Source organism: Lepidochelys kempii, chromosome 7 (assembly GCF_965140265.1).
Source record: "Lepidochelys kempii isolate rLepKem1 chromosome 7, rLepKem1.hap2, whole genome shotgun sequence".
Lineage (NCBI taxonomy): Eukaryota > Metazoa > Chordata > Testudines > Cheloniidae > Lepidochelys > Lepidochelys kempii.
In genome coordinates this window covers 53,130,593-53,152,802 of record NC_133262.1, presented here as the reverse complement: position 1 = coordinate 53,152,802, position 22,210 = coordinate 53,130,593, and the positions used below count along the sequence as shown (strand labels likewise).

The following is a 22,210-nucleotide window of genomic DNA, read 5'->3' as shown; positions in this document are numbered from 1 at the left end:
TATGCCTGACGTGACTCAACTGGTACTGGGAAGTTAAGCAGGACCACAAGCCAATTGCCAGGAGGATCCTCTCAAATACAGCAATCTCCATCTTGGAGACAGATGACGATGGGCTAGTGATCACTGCCTTCGGTCCCCTGATCAGTCCGTGATCTGTACCGAGCTCTTGGAGACACGAGGGGTTGGTCTTAGTGCTCCTGCCAGGGGGCACATGCCTTGGGGGGTCTGTGCCAGGCTATTGGCGAGATATGCCTCGAATCCTGCTGTCAGTGCCCAAAGTCAGGAGACAGGAAAAGGGCTCCGTTGAGCCTGCTTCTCTATCTCTGAGGCGTGAAGGCTTTCAGTAGGCAAGTGGTGGCGGGGTGTCCCTTGCGATGGGGAATGGTGCCACTGAGGCAGGAACATACGTAGCAGTCCCAAGGCGAGTTTACCTTGAGACTAGGGTACTGCCAGAGTGGGCAGCACCAGAATCATAGAATATCAGGGTTGGAAGGGACCTCAGGAGGTCATCTAGTCCAACCCCCTGCTCAAAGCAGGACCAATCCCCAATTTTTGCCCCAGATCCCTAAATGGCCCCCTCAAGGATTGAACTCACAACCCTGGGTTTAGCAGGCCAATGCTCAAACCACTGAGCTATAGCGTCAGGATCTCCTGAGATAGCTGTAGGGCTTCAGGTGTCAATGGCACCTGAAGCTGACAGAGGCCTCCACTGCTATCTGGAGTTGCAGACAAGGTATGGGATGGGTTGCACCACTCGACTTGAGATGGGGCCCAACTTCCCGAAGGAAGTGTTGAGTTGCCAGCGTGGGTCTTGGCTTGCCCCAAGCCCTCTCCTTTCCCTTGTGGGAAGCAGGAGCTCTTCCCCTCACTGTCTTCTTCAGCTTCTTTGCTGGCAGGGAGGGACAGCCCAGTGGTTTGAGCATTGGCCTGCTAAACCCAGGGTTGCGAGTTCAATCCTTGAGGGGGTCATTTAGGGATCTGGGGCAAAAATTGGAGATTGGTCCTGATTTGAGCAGGGGGTTGGACTAGATGACCTCCTGAGGTCCCTTCCAACCCTGATAGTCTATGATTCTATGATCCATGGAGGGGGAATCGGTGCTGGCTCGTGGTAGTGCCGGCAGAGCACTGCGCACCAACGCCCTGGTGCCAAGTTGGACTGTCGCTCCGGTGCCAGAGCAAGTGCCGACTCCATCAGGAGCACGTTAAGACGGTTGTCCCGCTCCTTTTTCATCCTGGGTTTGAAAGACTTACAAATACGACACTTGTTACTTATGTGACCTTCACCCAAGCACCTTAGGCAGCTACTATGGGGATCGCTGATGGGCATAGGCTGTTTGCAACGATTGCAGGGCTTAAAGCATGCCCCGTCCCCAGGCTGAGTCCCGTTCGGGATTAAAGAAGACTTTAAGAACTACCACCAAGGGTAACTAATTCGACTACTAACTATATACAACTATATGTCCACAGTATTCTTGCCAGCAAGTTAAGGAAGTATGGGCTAGATGAATGGACTATAAGGTGGACAGAAAGCTGGCTAGATCGTCGGGCTCAACGGGTAGTGATCAATGGCTCCATGTCTAGTTGGCAGCGGTATCAAGTGGAGTGCCCCAAGGGTCTGTCCTGCACCCTCAGCAAGTTTACAGATGACACTAAACTGGGAGGAGTGGTAGGATACGCTGGAGGGTAGGGATAGGATACAGAGGGACGTAGACAAATTAGAGGATTGGGCCAAAAGAAATCTGATGAGGTTCAACAAGGACAAGTGCAGACTCCTGCAGTTAGGATGGAAGAATCCCATGCACCGCTACAGACTAGGGACTGAATGACTAGGCAGAATTTCTGCAGAAAAAGACCTAGGGGTTACAGTGGACGAGAAACTGGATATGAGTCGACAGTGTGCCCTTGTCGCCAAGGAGGCTAACGGCATTTTGGGCTTTGTAAGTAGGAGCATTGCCAGCAGATCGAGGGATGTGATCATTCCCCTTTATTCGGCATTGGTGAGGCCTCATCTGGAGTACTGTGTCCAGTTTTGGGCCCCACACTAAAAGAAGAAGGTGGAAGAGTCCAGCGGAGGGCAACAAAAATGATGATGAGGAGAGGCTGGGGGAACTGGGATTGTTTAGTCTGAGGAAGAGAAGAATGAAGGGGGATTTGATAGCTGCTTTCAACTACCTGAAAGGGGGTTCCAAAGAGGATGGATCTAGACTGTTCTCAGTGGCAGCAGATGACAGAACGAGGAGTAATGGTCTCAAATTGCAGTGGGGGAGGTTTAGGTTGGATATTAGGAAAAACTTTTTCACTAGGAGGGTGGTGAAGCACTGGAATGTGTTACCTAGAGAGGTGGTGGAATCTCCTTCCTTAGGAGTTTAAGGTCAGGCTTGACAAAGCCCTGGCTGGGATGATTTAGCTGGGGATTAGGTCCTGCTTTGAGCAGGGGGTTGGACTAGATGACCTCCTGAGGTCCCTTCCAACCCTGATATTCTACGATATTACAGGGTTTGTAAAGTTCTCAAGAACGGAGAACAAAACAATGCTAATTAAAGCAGCAAATGCCCCAGCACCATCACTGGTGGCAAGAAGGAACTGAGGGTGGGGAGAACCAGGGGTGCCCCTTATACTGCAGCATGTGCACACCACTCTAGAGGGCACCAGAGCCAGTCCCTTACAGATACTGCTGAGGGAAAAACTTCCAGCACCGGTGTATGTGATGAGCACACACACCTAATATGGAATGGACTTAAAGAAGAACCAGGCTCTTATATCTGACCCTACCACGTGTGTACTTGGCTTTGATTTATCATGCCAGTCAGGGTCCTTCTGATACCTTTTCAAGTGGGCCAGGGTCAATGTGCAGCCAGCCTGCACACCCGGGGCACATCCATTTATGGCCAAAGAGACAATGTCACACATTATTGAGGACTGCCCTCTGACAAGATTTGATGGCGGTCTGAAGTCTCTACACTTTATAGAGGAGGCTGCCACAAACTGGCTTGGCAAGCTCTGCATTTGCTAAGAAAATGACTCGAAGGTCACCCTCTTGTCCTACCTAAAAAAGTTATGTTGTGACAATAACTGAAGTATGACTTCTGAAGATGTCCAGCGGTTTACTACTTAACTAAACATAAATTCTAATTTTTTAAAAAAGTGGCTTCAATTCTCAGTACACAACTTTATATACTGAAAGCCTCATTTTCTAAGAGGTGCACGGGGACTCATTGCTTTTGTGGACTATCACAACAACCTTAATGGTCACTTGAGCAAGAGGAAGGTCTCTTAGCTGTGAACTACAGAAATACCATTATGTCCTTTCTAGGCTAAAACTAGCCAAGGAGCAACATGCTCTAAATTCTATACCCACTGACGTCAACAGCAATGAATTCCAATTGAAATAAGTGGCAGAAGGATTAGGCCCAGAACTATTCACAACAAAAAGCTTTTGCTCAATTTTATTATTTTCTTCAATAATAGTCAGTGCTGAAGTTTAAAAAGACTTAAGTATATGGAAACTTTGACAGGGTAATAAGCCAATTTTGAGCTGAGAGGCAATGAAATAATAGACAAAAGTCAAATCAGGAAAATATTTTAGAGACCTGTAACAAAAAAAATTTGACACCAAAATTGATAAGGTAGAATGTTTCTATTCAACTTCAATGTATAGAATTCTAATATAACTAATGAGCTATGCATCTGTACACAAAACGAAACTGGTAAAAAGTGTTTTAGAAGTCACTACTAGTGTAACCAATGCTATGGTATTTTCATTTGTGAACCGTAATTGTTTTTATACATTTCTGAAGTCCACAGTAGTAGGTACCTCATTGTTTCCGAGCAGCTTTTTAATGGTCCGATTTACAATAGCAGTATAGAAGGTTTCTTGTTTCTTTGCCAGTGGTGCGTAGACCACAACTTCTCGTTTAGGAGGAACCTCAAGAGCTACATCAGATTTCAGTCTTCTCAATAAGAAAGGCGTCAAAATCTAAAATGTAAACAAATACATACACAACCATTAAACACGTGGGGCCAAGCTCTCTAGTGCAGTGGTCTCCAACCGTTTTACGCTCAAGATCACTTTTTGAATTTAAGGGCAACCCAGGATCTACCTCGCCCCTTGCCCGAGGCCCTGCCCACTCCACTCCCCCCCCCTCCATTGCACACTCTCCCCCCACCCTCACTCACTTTCAGCAGGCTGGGGGTTGGGGTTTGGGAGGGGGTGTGAGTTCTGGATTGGGGCTGAGGGGTTCATACTAAAATACTGAGAAATCCTTATAATGGTAATGCAGTTATTGTCTACATGCCATAGCTTTGAAAAGTGGCTATTTAAAAATTTTGAAAGTTACATTCCCTAGGAACTCTATGGACTTAAACATTTATGTGATCCTGACACAACAATGAAGTAGTGCCCCTACTGGATTACAGGAGTTGTCAGTGAAGAGTCAGCATTTGTCAACAGTTACCACATAGCATATCTGGGAGACAAGTTTTTCCATAGAGCTGGAATAGGAAAACAGTGGTGACTATTGGCAAGTGTTGACTTTAAAAAAAAAATAATAATAATAAAAAAAAAAGCAGCGGCCACCTAACAATAGTTTGGTTTTGCCTTTGAATAGGGGAATAAAACCCCATTACAAACTTGGAGAGTAAGAAGTGATCCCTGCCCACTGCCAACAAAATGATCTGAGATAAAAATACGTTTGGGTCACATTCCATAAAAGACAAACTTGAATGACACACACAACTCAACTTAATGTTAATGATAGTGCATGGTACCAGTTTAATCTGCTGGTGAAACATCAAGTGCTAAAAAAGTACAGAAACAAAAGTTGCAGTTAGCTTTAGTCTTCAGAATTCTCAATTTCATTCCAAAACCAAAACAAAAAAAAAAAAAAATTATCAAAGACTCATGCCATTCTTTTAATCTTCTAATGTTGAGAAGGTCCAATACAAAATAAATGCAGAAAGTGCCAACAATGCCAAAGATGCAACACCAGACCTGCTAAGTTGTGTTATGATCAACTCCAAAGAAGAAATATGTTCTAAAAAATATGCTCGGGATTAAAGGCGCAATAAAACTTTAAAACAAGAACAGCAAAATCATCAAGATCCCAGACCTGGTGCAACATGTGTAAGATGTTCTGCTCCCTTTCTTTAGCAACAATATCTTCAGCAATTTCTGTAATGCTTGTAATGTCAAACCAGGACTCAAAGCTAGAGACAGAGACAAAACAATTCAAGTTATTTCATATGCATTATTCGTTGTTATTTGAATGTGTGTCAAACTCCAAAAAAGTTTCTAAAGCACATTATGTATGAAAGATGTAAGGCCAGACAATTGTAAAACTGAATTATAACAAATACAAATGTTAGTTGGAAAGCACAGTGCAATGTGTTATACAAAACAACATTATTTCTGCTGTAGAACTAGACCTTTGCAATCTCTTTCCAGCTTAGCACTGAATTCAAAGTTGTTTTTTGGCACTGCGATGTGACAGGTAGTCATGAAGGAAAACTTAATGCTTCCTGCTTGGCTCAGAGGGTTTTAATTTTTGCTCACTGGCTAAGATATGAAAATTGTTTCCCTCTCTGTAGAAGCAACTTCAGAAATGAAAAGTCACCTGAGGAAGGGAGAAACCATTCAAGCCCCTCCATCACTGAACAAAGATGAATCCAATCATTGTGTGATATGTTATCAATTTATCCAACTCAAATGAACAGATGGATAGTTGTAACGATGCAGGGCATTAGTTCTGAGCAGCTCATGCAGAACACACACAAACAGTCTGGGCCAATAGACCATGGCCTACCTTTTCAAGTCATCAAATACATCTGGCAGCAGGAAGTTAAGTAGTGACCAGAGTTCTGCCAAGTTGTTTTGCAAGGGAGTGCCAGTTAACAGAAGTTTATTGTCAGCATTAAACCGTTTTAATTCCCTGATAAGACGACAGTTCATGTTCTTAATCCTATGTCCTTCATCCACTATCAGATACTTCCAGAAGCAATGCTACAGAAAGAAAAGAAGTCACCTAGCATTTCAAGAAATGTGATCTTTGCCACATCAAAATATATATTACAGACAGCACCAGTAGAACTGCCTATTATGGCTGCCCAACACTTCCCATCATAAGACCCTATTGTCATTTTCTTATAACTTTGCCAAACTTCAACTGTTTAGGCAAAAATTTCCCATGCCTGGAATCTACCTCAGGCTGGAAGTTTTGTTTTGTTTTGGTTTTTTTGGGGGGGAGGGAAGGGAGATTGGGGCGGGGGAAGGGGAGGGAAAATTTCACCCACAAACAGCCCAAGTTGTTTCCAAGAACAAGGCTAACAAAAATATCTTAAATTCATGTGACTTTATCTGGGTTCCAGTGGAGCAGGGAGTTAAAAATCGGCAAGGACTGACCTGTGTGTCAGGGAAGTGTCTTTCTAAATATTCATAAAAACCCACCCCAAATTTGGCCATGTTATAAAGCTGTGGAAAAGTCTCAGTGTGTACACACTCAGTGAAGACCATGCTTGAGCAGCGGGCAACCTTAATTCTGGCACTTCCTAACTGTTAACTTTGCAACCTTAATGTTTTTAATGTAGTTTGTGTAATATTTTATTCAGTATATTATTCAGGAGTGCACAAACTGATGTAGAACTGAAATGTTATTACGCTGGATATCGAAAAAATATGCTGCATCAGGAATGCTCCTTCTTTGACTCTACAGTGAAAGAGATGACCATTATTAAGCAACCTCCTGTCTTAAGTGACCACTCCAATGTACTCTACTGAATACAAATTCTACTCCAAAACCCACTGTGACACTGCACCCCATATTCTTCATAGTAATATTACTAGGATATGATTATGGCATAATTATGAGGTGTTTTGTACAAGATAAATCATGTGGAGTGTCATTGAAAATGTTATGATTTGACGAATATAATTTTCCCATTTGTATGCATCTAACATATTTGTATCTGAAGTTATGAATACTGACTAGGGATCTGTATTTCAAATGGGCTTACTCTGGAAAACACCCATAGCCAGCCTTTCAGGTACAACAATGAAGCCAGACGGGGCCATTGGCCCATCAACAAAGACAATGGACCCTGGAAGAACTTAATCTTCCTGTGAAGGTTCCACGCAGCCTGTAATTAATGCCTGCTATGACTCAGGGTGTGTATACACATCGCAGTGTGTGTAAACTAAAAAGTCTGTGTGTAAACGCTATCTGTCCACCCCGTGAGCGGTGTTAGCTTTGTCAGCAGGAGAGCACTCCTGCTAACAAAGCCGTGTTCACACTGCCACTTGCTTCGGCAAAACTTGTGTCTTTCGTGCGCGTGGGGGATGGGGGAGGCACGGGCACAGGCTTTTTAAAGTACCCGTGAAAGACAAAAGTTTTGTTGACAATGTTGCAGTGTAGACAAATCCTCAGTAAGGTATGCAAGGGCCTGTGACCAGGCCACATGATTCTGGACTCCATCTTGGGATGCCAATGTTTTTCCACAAGCTGAGGTTTGGAACAAAGGGTTCCCACCATATGCTAAAGCTATATAAGGAGTGACATCTGTTTTTCTTCACTCCCCACACAAGACGACAACTAGAAACACCTGAGGAACAAAGACTGAACTGGGGGAAGTGCTGGACTCAGGCTAAAAGGATTTCTAGTCGTGTATGAAAGACCTGGGGATTTCAAGCTGTAAAGCAAGAGCAGCTTGTTCCTTAAGAAACTGCAAGCCCGCTTGTATCCTCTCTCAGGGTGAGAAACTGCTAATTCACATCCAATCCATCTAGTATATTAAGCTTAGTTTGTGTTTTGTTTATTTGCTAGGTAATCTGTTCTGATCTGTTTCCGGTCCCTTATAATCACTTAAAAAAAAATCTTTTGTAGTTGTTAAACTTGTTTTTGCTTTATCTAAACTAGTGAGTTTGAGTGAAATGCATGGGAAATTGTAGTTCAAGGGGCAAAGGCTTTTGCATATTCCTCTCCACATGGGGGGAAGGAGGGGGGAGAGAGAGGCGGGAAGGGAACACTATGAGCTTATAATGTACAAATCCCTGTGCAGTGCAAGATGGTATAATTTTGGGTTTATGCTCCAGAGGGGGTGTGTGCCTGTGGAGCGGAGAGTCACTTTGGCTGCAGACTTTCTACTGGTACTGCATGCAGTGGCTGGTCATAAAGCCTGTATGTCACTGCAGCTGGATGTGTCCCTACGTGTGCGAATGCTGGTGGAAGTGTAGGACTGGGAGTGGGTCTGCAGCTTATCACAGCAGCACAGTGAGAGGGAGCCCAGGCTGGTATGTCAGAGAGCTCAGTGGTACCCCAGTTCCAGGTGGCACCCCGGGGGAACCAGTCATAATCACCTCCCCTTTAAACAACCAGTTTTGGTCCATCTGTTGAGAGATCACTTAGGACAAGTTTGCATCAGGCTATGGATTATGCTTGCCTTCTTATTGTAATTTCCCTACCATTGTCCACAACCCCTTTTGGGTAGTGCATTCTACCTTTTTCATAAAGTTACTAAATATGCCAATCCAGGGCTCTAGACACGGAGGGAACAGTGCATTTGGAAACTGATAAAAGCAGCTATAACTGTTACAGTCTGACACTGCCACCGGGCAGATAGAATGTTTGATGTTTCTACTGCAGTAGAAAGCACTGTTTAAGCTATATTAGGGATAATGAGGCATTCCACCTGTCAGGGTGTACTTGTGTACCTGCAAGGCATTTCTGTCTCTCATGGCTATTTCAAACGAAGTAATGACCACAGGATGAATTTGCAGTGAACCTTCTCGCCTGTGAATTTTTTGAACCAATTTACGACGTTCCTGCTGGGCTCCATGGTACAGCATTATGGGAATCTAAAAGGAGTTTTTATACTGCCATTAATAAGTAGCAATCAAGAACCCACACATTTTAAAGTAATCACATTAAGAACTATCACTGTGGTTACAATACATATAGAAGAAGTTCCAAACCAAAACAGTTATGAGAATGAAATAATTTGCTCTTCTAAACACTAAAAAGTAAATACTTTTTACCTCTGGAGTGAATCTCTTGAACTCGGACATCCAGTTAGGAAGAGTAGACAAGGGACCACATACTAAGAATGGTCCAGGGACTCCTCTCTCTACCATCAGTGCTATTGTGGCAATACATTGGATTGTCTTTCCCAGTCCCATTTCATCTGCCAAAATGCCATTAATGCCATTTTCCCAAAGCATCTGCATACACAGAAAGATACACATGCCTAATAAGCACCAGGCATCCAGATGAATATAAACACCTGACTGCATTCACCATTTGCCTCCTGCTATCAATCTTTTCCCATATGCATATTTTCAGAGTTAGATGAATAAAATTTCTACTTGCCTAACTTAAATATAAAGGATCTATGTGCATGTGCCAGTCAAATATTTACGCATACATGTGACCAGTTAGGTGGCCAACTGGCCTTGTGAAAGTGCAAGAACTTGGACACATCAGGTATCTGCATGCCCTTAACAGAAAGCTTATCCTTAACTGACATGGTAACTTCGCTGGAAATTTTCTGCTGACATTTTTCATGCTTGTTTCTAAACTAAAAGGTAATTTTTTTTTTTTAATAAAGTTTGGTAAAAATTCTGTTCGGTCATTTTTGAGTGATCAAAGCAGAATATAGATACAGTATTTTATATTCAGACACTTTAGTGTTTAGTATAAAAATAAATTTTAAAAGTTAACGCTTGCTCCATGAATAAATATGCTTTACAAGTTAAATACAGAGACATAGCTAACAAAAAACCAGCTGCATAATTGTACTGTCATGCTTCTGCACAGAAATAGGAATCTTCCTACATAGTTACACTGATATTTTAGCCAACTAGCCTTTATCATCTGCTTTCTAAAAATCAGCACATTGTTACCTTTAAGTTTGAGCCAAAAATAATGAGGAAAAAACTTGCACTTGTATCCTTTTAAGCTTCTTTGGTGGATAAAAGGCGATTTAAAGAAAAACTGGGAGAGGTGTTTGTTTGTTTTTTAAACATTAGAAAGTTAGGTCTTGTCTACCCGGAAAGACACTATGGCCACATCTATACTAGGAGCGCTTTGGTAGTATAGATATACCAGTATACTATACAGACAAAGTGTGCTCCTAGTGCGGACACAACATATACCAGCAAAACTGCACTTTTTCCAGTAAAGCTTATTCCAACCCCCTAGCCCGAGAGAAATAAGCTGTAACATGAAAAAGCGCAGTTTTGCAAGTGTACCTGTGGCTACAGTAGGGGCCATTTGCTGGCACTTTTTCACACCCTTGACCAACATAACAGTGCCAGCAGAAATCTGTAGTGTAGGTATGCCCTGTGATGAATGCAGAAGACTTAATTGGGTCTATTCTGTTCTTGTTGCTAAGTCAGGCTTTCTTTTTCAGTATGTAGTGAAGTGTACAATTTAGATGAAACTGAATGTGCATGTAGGCTATTTTTATTTAGCAATTGGAACAAAGATTCAAGAGAGAAATGGATTTTAAAACACCTTTTAGAAGGCTCTTGGGTCAATACCATTGGTCACAAATTCCCATAAGGAGGAAACACATGCCTGAACCTGGGTTGGACCTGCTGGATGTTAAGCAGTTGGTATACTCAGGTTCCTGTCTAAGAGTGGGAAAATGGCACAAGATTCCACCCTGGGACAGGTACGGGCAAGAAGCCTACCACCTGAAGAGGTGCACTCAGAGAGACCAGACATTGAACAGGTGCAGTTAGCCCTGTAATCATGAGAAGTTGAAAGAGGAAAGACTTTTAGTCAGAATATTTAAATCTAATACATTTAACTCCAATGCCCAATATAAAGTCTTTGTTAAAAATTCAAAATACCAACTCTCCAAATAGGTTGCAAGAGCTCACAACACATATCAGATCCCCAAGACATTCTCTAGTTAGAACAGGGAAGACTAGACTTGATACTCCTGATATTTCTAAAGTGAAAAATCAAGAAGAAATTTTTTTTAAAATATCCACGCCTCTTTTATACATCATAAAGAAACAATAGGTGCACGAGCCCAATTTTGTGTTTTAGAAATCCTTTACAGGCCACTTGTAATTCCAAAACAAAGATGGAAGCACTGAATTTTGACACTTGGGATAGAGCTAATCTGAAGTCAGGTAAGGAACATCCTGCCTGAAATATCAGTATGTTGTAACAGGGGAAATGGAGTACAGTCTCCCACATGCATTTTTTACTCCTATTAGAAGAGTGGCTTTAAGCTGTCTTCCTTGAAAATTTCCACCTGGACATTACGTGGCAATGCCCCCATACATATTCTCTTCTTTTAAAGGAACATGTATGTAATTTCTACAGTTCAGTCAACCACACAGGGCTGGAAAGGCCAAAGCTGACATGGACCGAGAGTTCCTTAAAACAAAAATACAGCTCTGCACAGCTTTTGTGCCAAACCCAAAAGAAACACTGTTCCCCCAATATACTTAATCTGGAAGACTTTGAAACATGACCAATATCATCTTCTGTTGAAATAAGTAGAAACATAAGATTTAGGCTAACATATAGATTCATACCCTGAGCCATTCCATGCCTTCAACTTGGTACCACCTCATAACACCTCCTGAAAAAAGCTTTGGCTGTTGAAAGGGTATTGGCTGCCCATTAAATTTCCGTACTGGATCAAGGAAGTGCTTGGCATTATGTCGTACAGCTTGTGACAACCTATCTTTAATGACGCTATTAGAATCTCCATTTTTCTGTAGGTCTTCTGCACCCAGTTTGTTAGAAGAGCTTTCATCCTACAGAAGGAAGTTTAGAGAATTTAAGCACAAACATTGCAAAGCTTAGTTAACATACTGAGCAAGCTGCTGAGACTTCTGGCAAATCTCCAAGTCAATGTTATTGCTACAGTTAGGAAAAACAGCATCCAGCTGCAATGATAAAGGCAGATTTAATCGAAGTGTGGCTGACCACACACAATAACTCAAGCACAAAATTTCCAGTGATGATATTGCCACTTAGCCAATTAATATTTAAAACATTCAACTACTAAATGGCAATGTATCCTTCAACTCTTCGTAGTTTAAAAGCAATAATATTTACTAAATAAAATGATAATGTTGAACACCAAGTTGCTATCCATAAAAGTGAACTGACCTCAAAACTTGACACACAAAGGACAGCATATTTCACGTGGAACGGTTTCCCTTTAAGGGAATTCTAGTGACCACTAAAAGTTGGCTCCCCCCTCACATTCAATTCCCTAGAAGAACAGAGCAGAAAACTAACAGCCAACCCGCCCCCTCTCCCCGCACCTTATTAATTCTCAGAACTAGAACACTATATCACGTGTATGTTGCAAGCCTGATCTGATATTCCAGCACTCGGTTTTTCCTCAGCATATGACTTATACTTTGAGAGGCAAAGATGTTTCCCTTGTGCTCCACACTACACTATCAAACAATTCACATTTAACACAAGACAAATTTAGGCTCCAACTTCTGGAGGCTTGAGCTTAATACTAAATCAGTGCACCATTAAACCCAGGGGTGGGCAAAGTTTTTGGCCCGAGGGCCACATCGGGGTGCAAAACTGTATGGAAGGCCAGGTACAGAAGGTTGTGCCTCCCCGAACAGCCTGTCCCTCACCCCCTCACTGCACCCTTCAGACCCCCTGACACATCCAACCCTCCCTGCTCCTTGTCCCCTGACCACCCCCTCCTGGGGTCTCCTACCCCTAACCACGGTCCCGGGACCCCACCCCATATCCAACCCCCCCTGCTCCCTGTCCCCAGACTGCCCCGACCCCTATCCACACCCCCACCCCCTGACTAGCCCCCTGGGACTCCCACGCCCTATCCAACCCCCCCTGTTCCCCATCCCCTGACTGCCCCCCCAGAACCTCCACCTCCATCCAATCACCCCCTTCTCCCTGTCCCCTAAATCCCCCACCATGCCGCTCAGAGCAGCAGGAGCTCGCAGCCCTGCCGCCCGGATGGAGCCAGCTGCGCTGCCTGCGCGCCGGCGTGGAAGGGGGGACAGCAGGGGAGGAGCTGGGGGCTAGCCTCCCCGGCCAGGAGCTCAAAGGCCGGCAGGATGGCCCTGTAGGCCAGATGTGGCCTGCCAACCCTAGTTTGCCCACCTCTAATTAAACCCCTTACTTTTAAAACTTCTAGTAGAGCACCTAATGCTATAGCAGCTAGGCATTTTATTTACAGAACAAGTTTAAAAATATACCACATAAAGTCATTCATAATGTATAAGTAAAACCACCACTTTGTCATGAATAAAATCAAGTTAGACAAAAATCATATATCTTATATAGGGTTCCCAGTGCTTATCTTTCCTAAAATTGTATTTATTCTATATAAATGTAAAAGATGCATATTTGTTTTTTTATCAGTTAGAATGAAGAAAGAAATTGAGCTAATATATTTTAGACATTTCCTCCCAGTTTAATACAGAGAGCAACAAGCAGCAAAACTGTATTTCATACCTCTCTCTTTAGCAAGATGTTTGGAGGCATAACCCAATACAAAATTTCAAGATAAAGAATTTTATTTTCAGATACTTTGATTTTAAAATCACTTATTCCATGTTGGTATGTGCTACTTAGATTAACAAATATAGAGAGTTAGAAAAGTAAGTTTTCAGTAATAAACAACAATTAAAATATGGGGGCAGGAAATGAGGTAAAGCGATCTAAAATACAATGATGAATTTTGAAATTGAAGACATTTAAACTGGTTTTACAGTGTACACTTAAATTGGAACAATATGAAAGGACATACCTGATTTTCTACTTTGCTTTTTTTGGCCACTGACAAGATTTCCTAGAAATAAAAAGAAAACGCTAGTGTAAAATATGCTTTACAGCAACTTGAAAAACTAGTATAGCAACATCTATTTTTGTAAAACCTTTAATCCCAGGATCTGAAAGTGCTTTAAGTGAACCTCAACCAAGTATTATCCTCATTTGCTGATAAAGAAAACATGCATAGATAAAGTAAGTACCTTGCTCAAGGTCACACAGATGGGAATACAAAATAAAATAAAGTTCACATTTTTACACGCACACACGTTAGGGAGAGAAGAAATGGGTACACCTTCTGGAAGTCTGCTTAAATTCCTCATTTTGTTAACAAAGGTGTATGTAATTATGTTCAAGAGACAATAATATAAGCTGCAGAAATCACATACCATCACATTTTAGTCAATAACCTCTCTGAAATGGCACATCAATGAATTCTACGTATGTTTAAAATATGCTACAGTACCATAAGACAGCAGTATCTGGAAGCTACATCACAAGTGAATGCTAATGTATAGAAAATACTTTTCTATTTGCTGCAAATTACATAAAATGCACTCTTACCTCTTTGGACATGACTTCTGAAATGTAATAGGTTTCATCTTCTCTTCCTCTTTTTTTCTTCACAACTACAAGAAAATATCACAGAGCTCTTAAAAGCTCAAAATACTGGTAAGCCACATCAAAAATTAAGAAAACTGAGTACTGAAATATAGACAAAAAGCAAAACCTAACGATAGATAAACCTACCAGATTTCTCCTCTTTTTCATCAGTTAGATTCTGACTCTAGAAAGTGAATATTTAAAAGCGTTATCAACTTAAATATTCTCTAATATCTCTTGGACAGATAAGAGAAAGATGTAATCAGCACTGACATGTTTACATAGTTTGTAACTGTATTTGACATCATTTTTGAAAATTGTTACTCCCAAGCATTGTAAATATGTTTCTAAAAATAGCATCTAGCTATGTTAGAACAAGGTTCAACATAACATGCTCAAAATATACCATCAGGTAGTCGTGAATAAAGTTTGGGCTAAAAACTGTTTTTTCAAAAAGTCTGGCCCACTTTGGAGAATCAAGCCCTTCTAGATACAACTGTTCAAAAAAAGTTTAAGTATGGCTTTGCTTAAGAGGACAGTTGTGTGACATGGACATACATGGAAAAGGCTTTATGATAGTGTATATACACGCAAAAGCAAAGCCAAAGACTGGGAAAAAAAAAATTTTTTTCTACTAACTTAATTTTTAACCTTTACCAATCAAGGAAAGGTTACATACAGCCTACTCTGAAACCCATATTGCTGTATCAATTTTAGGGAATTTGTCATGCTGATCCCAGAGAAGCAATTTGTATAAAAACAGCCAACACATCTTACCGTTGCCGCTTTTAATAACATTTCTTTCTTTTTTTCTAATTTCTCTTTCCTTTTCTGCTCCTAAAAAACACAAAGTTCTTACTTGTATTGAACAGCTGCAATAAATCTACCCATTATAAAAATACTAATATACACCGAGTACACACAGCTCCATATTAACAATGGAAACTGGGGACTGGTTTTGCTTTTGTAGTCATATATTTTAAAATGGTGCCAAGATGAAAGCTGATAAGTAGCTGAAATTGCTTGGCAGTGGGTAAGTAGAATTATTTTGTACTGCTTTTTGCTGTATATTTTACACAAAACTAATGGCTTAAATGTAATGCCTTACCTGCAATCTATTTTTGCATGACATGCAGCTGCACTTTCAGTTTTACACTTTGCATTGTTCCAAATACAGCAAAAGTGACCATTTAACTGGACTACAGTGTCTTTAAAGGAAGTAGTCTTCTGATTACGTTGAAGAAACTAGGATTTCTAATTAAATACGGTTAAAATTCTCACTTTTCAGTCAGGAATTCTTAGAATCCTCACAGATCTCTTTGGTACATGTAACACGGAGCAATAAATAAAAGCATGGAGTTTTAAAATAGGAACATGTTAAGCAAAATACCCTTTCCGAGTATGCATTTATACAGCTGTAATAACTGCAGATTGCTCTAATCAACAGATTAAAAAAAAAAAGACTGAAGACTCCACTATTTGGGAAAAGACACCCTTGTAGTCTACCAAAATCAATGCTCTGTCTCACTGCTGACCACATCTATCCCCTTGAATCCCTTCACTGTCTTCCTCTTTCCTTTTGTACCAAGTTTAAGCCTATTTCTTAACTTTCAATATTCTGCAAAACTCTTACTTCACCTCTTGCTCCTTGTTCTACCTTACGTCTTTGCTCCATCATCATCCTCTCGTGCCTGGTTTCCCACCTTCTTTAATGTGGTCTTTTATTTGAAATATCCTCTCAATTTGTTGTAAAGAGACCTCTCCTTCTCTTCCACATCCCCCCAGACTGATGCCATTAATAAGAATTCTGCTGATTTATTGTTATCACAGACCTTAGTTAGGATATAAACTCTTTGGGGGTGACTTCAGATTATTTTTAAAATGATATCAGTGTTATGCAAAGGACTGTGGCACCCACAGGCTGACACTGTATTAGGAACTTAAAAAAAACACAACTTTGGAAGGAGCTGTAATATAGATAGGGCTGTAATAGTTTCTGGCATTTTTATCTGGGTTTAACTAACAAGGTGACAGACATCAGAAGCTCTCACTGAGGGAAATTTTTTTTTTTTTTTTTTAAGATTCCCTAGTGCAGATTAGGATTTACAGTGCTCTGTAATTAAAGAAGAAGAAAAAAATCAAAATTCTGTCATTTAAACTTAGAACACATTTACCTCCAGTTGCTGCTGTTCCATTTTGGTCAGCAAGAATTTTGAATATATGTTGCTTTTTTCAAGCAAGTGTTGAAGCCTCTTGTAGCGCATTTCACTGGAGTCTCTGTCCCAGGACATGCGAGCCTTGCAAACAAAGAAGGAAAGCAGATCTTTAGCCATTTCAACTTTTACTCTTTAGAAATGAATAAAACCATTCCGTACATCTTGAACAAGATGGCTACAATTGTATTACATATATACAAACCCTTCCCTCCCAATCATTATACGCTTGGGCTACATCTACACTACATGCCGCCACCACACATGCATGCATGTCATATATGTGCAGCTAGATGCTGCAGTGAAAAGCTGACTGCAACCACTGTGGCATATAGCTACACCTCAGTGAAAGGTTATGGTACAAGAGAGGCAGTAGAGAAGGGTTCTGGCAGCAGAGAGTTGCAAGGAACTTTCCCAGCTGCCTCCCCTGCCAGAGCTTTCTCTGTGGAAAGGAAATGCGCCAGGAAGGGGGGGGGGGGGGGGTGACAGAGCCTTTCCCTCCTGCCACTATCCCTCCTTTTGGTGGGAGAGCGCTCCAGCAGCAGGGCACTGCTGGAGGCCTTTACCTGTGGCAGGGAAAGGCTCCACAGAGGGGAGCAGCCCAGCCCTTTCTCCGCTGTCTCCTGCTAGCAAAGCCTTTCCCTGTTAGGGAAGTTTTTTCTTTCAGAGGGGAAAGGCTCCAGCAGCAGGACACTACATGGCTAAAAACAGCCATGTAGATAGGAAGACAGCTTGGCCTAGTAGAGAGCATGTATGGTATATACTTGCATACATACCCACTGCGTTCAGGTGTGTTTTTACTTACCTAAGCCGTGTCTCACCAGCTACACTGCGATTTATACCCATGCAAGGTGGGCTAGGTGGGTATGAACACTACACATCACCAAAAGATGTACCCTTTGAGGGTTTGGACAGACCACTCCCCTCCCATACAGTTTTCAGTGTGTAACTTCTTAGATTTTAACACGAGGCCTTCAAATAGCTTGTCAACATAAGGTTTCTAGACATATACTCAGTAAACAAAACAGCCTTTAAATGATGCCTGCTCTATACTTGCCAAACAAATCTTAACTTACAGTGTGGACAGAGCCCAAATTAACTTTACCAAGCAGAGCAAGTCAGTTGCACATGCACCTGGAATCATCATCATTAGTGCATTTGATACAGAGTAAAGTTATAGTAAAAAACCATGAGATTTGTGAATTACTTTTCTAAACCCAAACAAAAAAGTGGAATAAAGCTTAGCACTAATCAGTCAAAATACTAAACATTTGACAGGAGGGTGAATTAGTATATCTAAAAACCATGTTCACTTGGATAACTCTGCAACTACCCTTGAAAAGCTCTATAATGGGGGAGGGAGAGGGGAAAGAAAGGTCTGGGAAATCTTCCAGAACTAAATGGAAGCATGTTAGTAGAATGATGGGGCAATAATCATTGTATGGGAACAGATTCATTCATTTCCTCCAGACAGTGTACCTGACCACACATTACTTTGTGGAAATGATGATGTGCTCTTTGCCCTGATAGGATGAGCCTTGGAGAGGAACTGGATGGATAGATTTACCAAAAAAAAAGGCCACAACAGTCAGGCTATCCATGAAGAAGGGGGTTTGAAGCACAGGAGGGAGAAGCTGTGCCAGGGTGAGGGGACTGATTAAGAGATGTATGGTACTCTTAATTTTATTGTTAAACTGAGAATGCCTTATCTATTTTTAGCTTTAAGCCTAGATGTTAGGAAAACCCTGTTTCTGCTATTCTACTATAATTTTCTCTCCACTTTTACATAAAATAAATTTGTTAGTCTCTAAGGTGCCACAAGTACTCCTTTTCTTTCTCCACCTTTAATAAAATCTTGTTTTTAAACATGATTTGACTGGTGGACTATTGGCTGGATAATTTCACACAGACTGCACTAAAAAGATGAGAACCTCTCAGTTTCTAACTAGAGGTAAAGAAGAATAAGGGAGTTTCTGAGTCTCAATCCCCCATTGAGGGTCTCTTAACAGAGCATGGACAGCAAGGCCTTCTATCAAGGTGTGTCACAATGAACGCTGGGAAGGCTAACACAAGGGAAGAAGCCTAAAGACCAAGGCCTTGTCTACACTACAGAGCTTGTCGACACTCAACAAGAGCTATAATAAAAATTAAAGAGGTAGCTGTGTTAGTCTGTATCCACAGAACAACGAGGAGCCTGGTGGCACCTTAAAGGCCGACAGATTTATTTGGGCATAAGCTTTCGTTAAAAACCCCAGTTCTTCAGATGCATCTGATATGGATAGGAACAACTTCAGATTGCTTTTGGCATTCACAGAACAGCTGCAGACAGTGAACCGTCGCTTTTAGGCTCCGGAAACAAGCATTGAATGGTGGGATCATATCTTCATACAGGTCTGGGATGACGAGCAGTGGCTACAGAACTTTCGGATGTGGAAAGGCACCTTCCTGGAACTGTATGCGGAGCTCGCCCCAGCATTGCGGCGTAGGAACACCAGAATGAGAGCTGCCCTATTGGTGGAGAAGCACATGGCAATCTGTTTGTGGAAGCTGGCGACTCCAGACTGCTACCTGTCAGTCGCGAAACAATTTGCAGTCGGGAAGTTGAGCGCTGGGGCTGCTTTACTGCAAGTGTGCAGGGCAATTAATCACATCCTGCTACGAAGGACCGTAACTCTGGGAAATGTGTGTGAAATAGTGGATGGCTTTGCAGAAGTAGTGCGTGAAATAGTGGATGGTTTCCCTAACTGTGGAGGGTTGATAGATGGCACACATATTCCAACTTTGGCACCAGACCACCTTGACACAGTACATCAACAGGAAGGGGTACTTCTCCATGGTGCTACAGGCGCTTGTAGCTCACCGTGGGCATTTCACTGACATCAGCACGGGAAGGCACATGACGCATGCATCTTCAGGAACACCGGCCTGTATAGAAAGCTACAAGCAGGGACTTTCTTTCCAAACCAGAAGATTACAGTGAGGAAGTTGAAATGCCCATAGGGATCCTGAAAGACCTAGCATATCACTTACAGCCATGGCTCATGAAACCTTACACGGGAAACCTGGACAGCAGTAAGGAACAGTTCAGCAATAGGCTGAGTAGGTGCTGGATGACAGCAGAATGTGCCTTTGACAGATTAAAGGAGCGCTGGCAATGCCTTTAGGGCAGGTTAGACCTCAATAAGGATAATATTCCCATGGGCATAGCTGCGTGTTGTATGTTGCATAATCTCTTTGAAGCTAAGGGTGAAAGGTTTGCTCACGGGTCAAGTGTGGAGGCAGATCTCTTGGCTGATGATTTTGAGCAGCCAGATACCAGGGGCAATTCGAATCAGGGAGGCTTTGAGGCAACACTTTGAAAATGAGAACCAGTAATGTGTATCTTTGTGATTACATGCAGTTTTCCTAGGAAGTAATGATGAAATCTGGGGCCTTACATTCTAGTAAGCAAATGATTAAACTGCCTGTTTATGTATTGGTAGTACCTGCTATCTGAATTTGTAGGAAACAAATAAAGATGAATTACCATTCAAAATTTGCTTTTATTTGCTTTTATTGCACAAGAAACACCACACACACAGATGCTTGGTAGGTAAGGAGGTACCAGGGAAGGGCAGACTTTCAGAGCTGTGTGTAGGTCCAGTTATCATTTTGAAAGTTGTCCAAAGGGGTGGAGTGAAGGGGAAACTGAGAAGTCCCGGAAAGTGGAAAGGACTGTGTGGGCCGAGCTGAGGGGCACGGAAAAGAGTTCTGCATGTGCTGCAGGGGAGGGCGGGCACGGATCTGGTCAGTCTGTAGTATTATTAAGGACTTCAGCATCTGTGTTTGCGCCTCCATTACTTTAATCATCTGCTCAGTAGCATCCTTAAACTCCTGATTTTCCTTTTCTGTCCTGCCTTTTGGCTTCCCTCCACTCCTTGTGTTCCCTTTTCTCTCATTGGAGAAGTGCAGTACCTCCTGGAACATGTCTTCTTTGCTCCATCTTGGGCACTTTCTTATCTGGCGGAGACACCTGGATGGTGTGCATGGGGTGTTCCTCAAGGCCACATCTGCCGAAGCACAAGGAACAATGCACAGAAGCATGACTGTTAAAATTCACATGCAGCATTGAAACGTCAGTAAAGTACACCTCTGGTAACAATCACTTTCTCACTGATCCTTGGCAAGCACGCATCTCGGCAAACAACCAAAGCATGGTGAGTGTTGGCTGGGGAGGCGCTCTACACGGGGAAAAGAGCATTCTGCAAGGGTTGCGTTGCAGCCGAGTAGGGAAAAAATTCTCCCACTCTTTTGCACAGGTGGGGTTCATTGTAACTGATCTCACTTCTGAGGGTAAGCAGGGAAGCAAAGGCACATCTACTACACACTTGTGGCTTCAGCCCTGGTCCCTATGCTGCTTGCCTGTGTGCTGTTTTGGTCCATGCACAAGTGATTGCCAAATGGTACGGGAAGGTTTCCTACAATGGGGGAAAGAACGACGCAGTTCTGCCAAGGAGCCTTCAGCCGAGGATTGCCAATTACCTCCAGGAAGTTTTCTTGGAGATCTCTCTGAAGGATTCCTGTGAGATCTTGGCATGCATCAATACCCTGTTCTGCTGTACTGACTAGCTGCACAGGGGAACATCCAACACACAGAAACATAGCCAGCCTTGTACATTTCTATACCCTGAACCACCTCCACACTACACAAACCACAGCCACTTACCAGGCGTCATCTCTTCTGCTTCTTGCTCACCAGAGAGCAACTGCTGAGAATGGCTACACATCTCCGGAGTGCTGAACAATTCCTGGATGCCCACCCCACCATGAGCTCCACATTGTCATCTAACTCCACCTCTTCATCAGTGACTTTGTCCTCCGGGTTAGGTCCTCTTTCCACCACCTCCAGGCCCGCCAAAGTATCCACGGGGCTCTTGGTGGTGGGGTCACCACTGAGGATACCGTCCAGCTCCTTGTAGAACTGGCAGGTCTTAGGTGCAGCACTGGAATGATGGTTTGCTTCTCTCACCTTATGGTACACCTGCCTCAGATCCTTTATCTTCGCTCTGCAGTGCGGCGTGTCCCGATCATAGCCCTTTTTGCATAAGCCTCGAGAAATCTGCCTGTAGGTATCAAAATTCCTACAGCTCAAGCGCAGGTGGGACTGCACAACCTCCTCTTCAATATACTGATACAGCTCCATAGCGGTCCAAGCGGGAGAGCGTTTGCTGTGATAAACTGCCATAGTCACCTGAGAAGATGCGATGAAACCCCTCCATGCCAAGCCAATGGGAAATGGAATTTCAAAAATTCCTGGGGCTTGTAAGGGGGAGTTGTTTACCTAGCTGCAGGGCAGTGGAGTTCAAACTGCTGACCAGAGCGGCAGGGTGGGCATTGTGGGACACCTTCCTGAGGTCAATTAAAGTGATAAAAATCAAGCATGGTGTTTACACTGGCACTTTGCCAGCAAAAATTTTGTGCCAAAAGCCTTATGTCTCTTGTTGGGGTGGTATTATTTTGTCACCAAAGCAAGACATTTTTGCTGTCAAAAGTTGCATCGCAGTGTGTACGCATTCACTGTTTTGTCAACAAAAGCTGCCTTCTAAATGCCATGCAACATTTAAAACCTTTGACTCA

At 42.5% G+C, this 22,210-nt stretch overlaps 1 protein-coding gene and 1 long non-coding RNA gene across 14 annotated transcripts in view; both read right to left on the bottom strand.

The window, feature by feature from the left end:
- HELLS (helicase, lymphoid specific) overlaps window positions 1-22,210 on the bottom strand; it is a 46,015-nt gene that overhangs the window by 15,128 nt on the left and 8,677 nt on the right. For 10 of the 13 annotated variants that reach the window (XM_073352735.1, XM_073352739.1, XM_073352725.1 and 7 more), the window contains exons 3-14: window positions 16,556-16,678; window positions 15,159-15,218; window positions 14,529-14,565; window positions 14,343-14,407; window positions 13,759-13,800; window positions 11,543-11,767; window positions 9,026-9,208; window positions 8,702-8,845; window positions 5,802-5,998; window positions 5,109-5,205; window positions 4,743-4,797; window positions 3,815-3,978 (exon numbers count right to left, since the gene is read on the bottom strand). In XM_073352735.1, the coding sequence (XP_073208836.1) occupies window positions 3,815-3,978; window positions 4,743-4,797; window positions 5,109-5,205; window positions 5,802-5,998; window positions 8,702-8,845; window positions 9,026-9,208; window positions 11,543-11,767; window positions 13,759-13,800; window positions 14,343-14,407; window positions 14,529-14,565; window positions 15,159-15,218; window positions 16,556-16,678 (1,392 nt within the window). The remainder of the gene's footprint in view (window positions 1-3,814; window positions 3,979-4,742; window positions 4,798-5,108; window positions 5,206-5,801; window positions 5,999-8,701; window positions 8,846-9,025; window positions 9,209-11,542; window positions 11,768-13,758; window positions 13,801-14,342; window positions 14,408-14,528; window positions 14,566-15,158; window positions 15,219-16,555; window positions 16,679-22,210) is intronic. The other 3 variants (XM_073352728.1, XM_073352729.1, XM_073352737.1) reach the window with 3 other exon arrangements.
- LOC140914591 (uncharacterized) lies at window positions 20,130-22,205 on the bottom strand. The gene is made up of 2 exons (XR_012159914.1): window positions 21,300-22,205; window positions 20,130-20,643 (listed from the first exon to the last, which is right to left on the bottom strand). It is a non-coding gene; the product is annotated as an uncharacterized lncRNA (long non-coding RNA).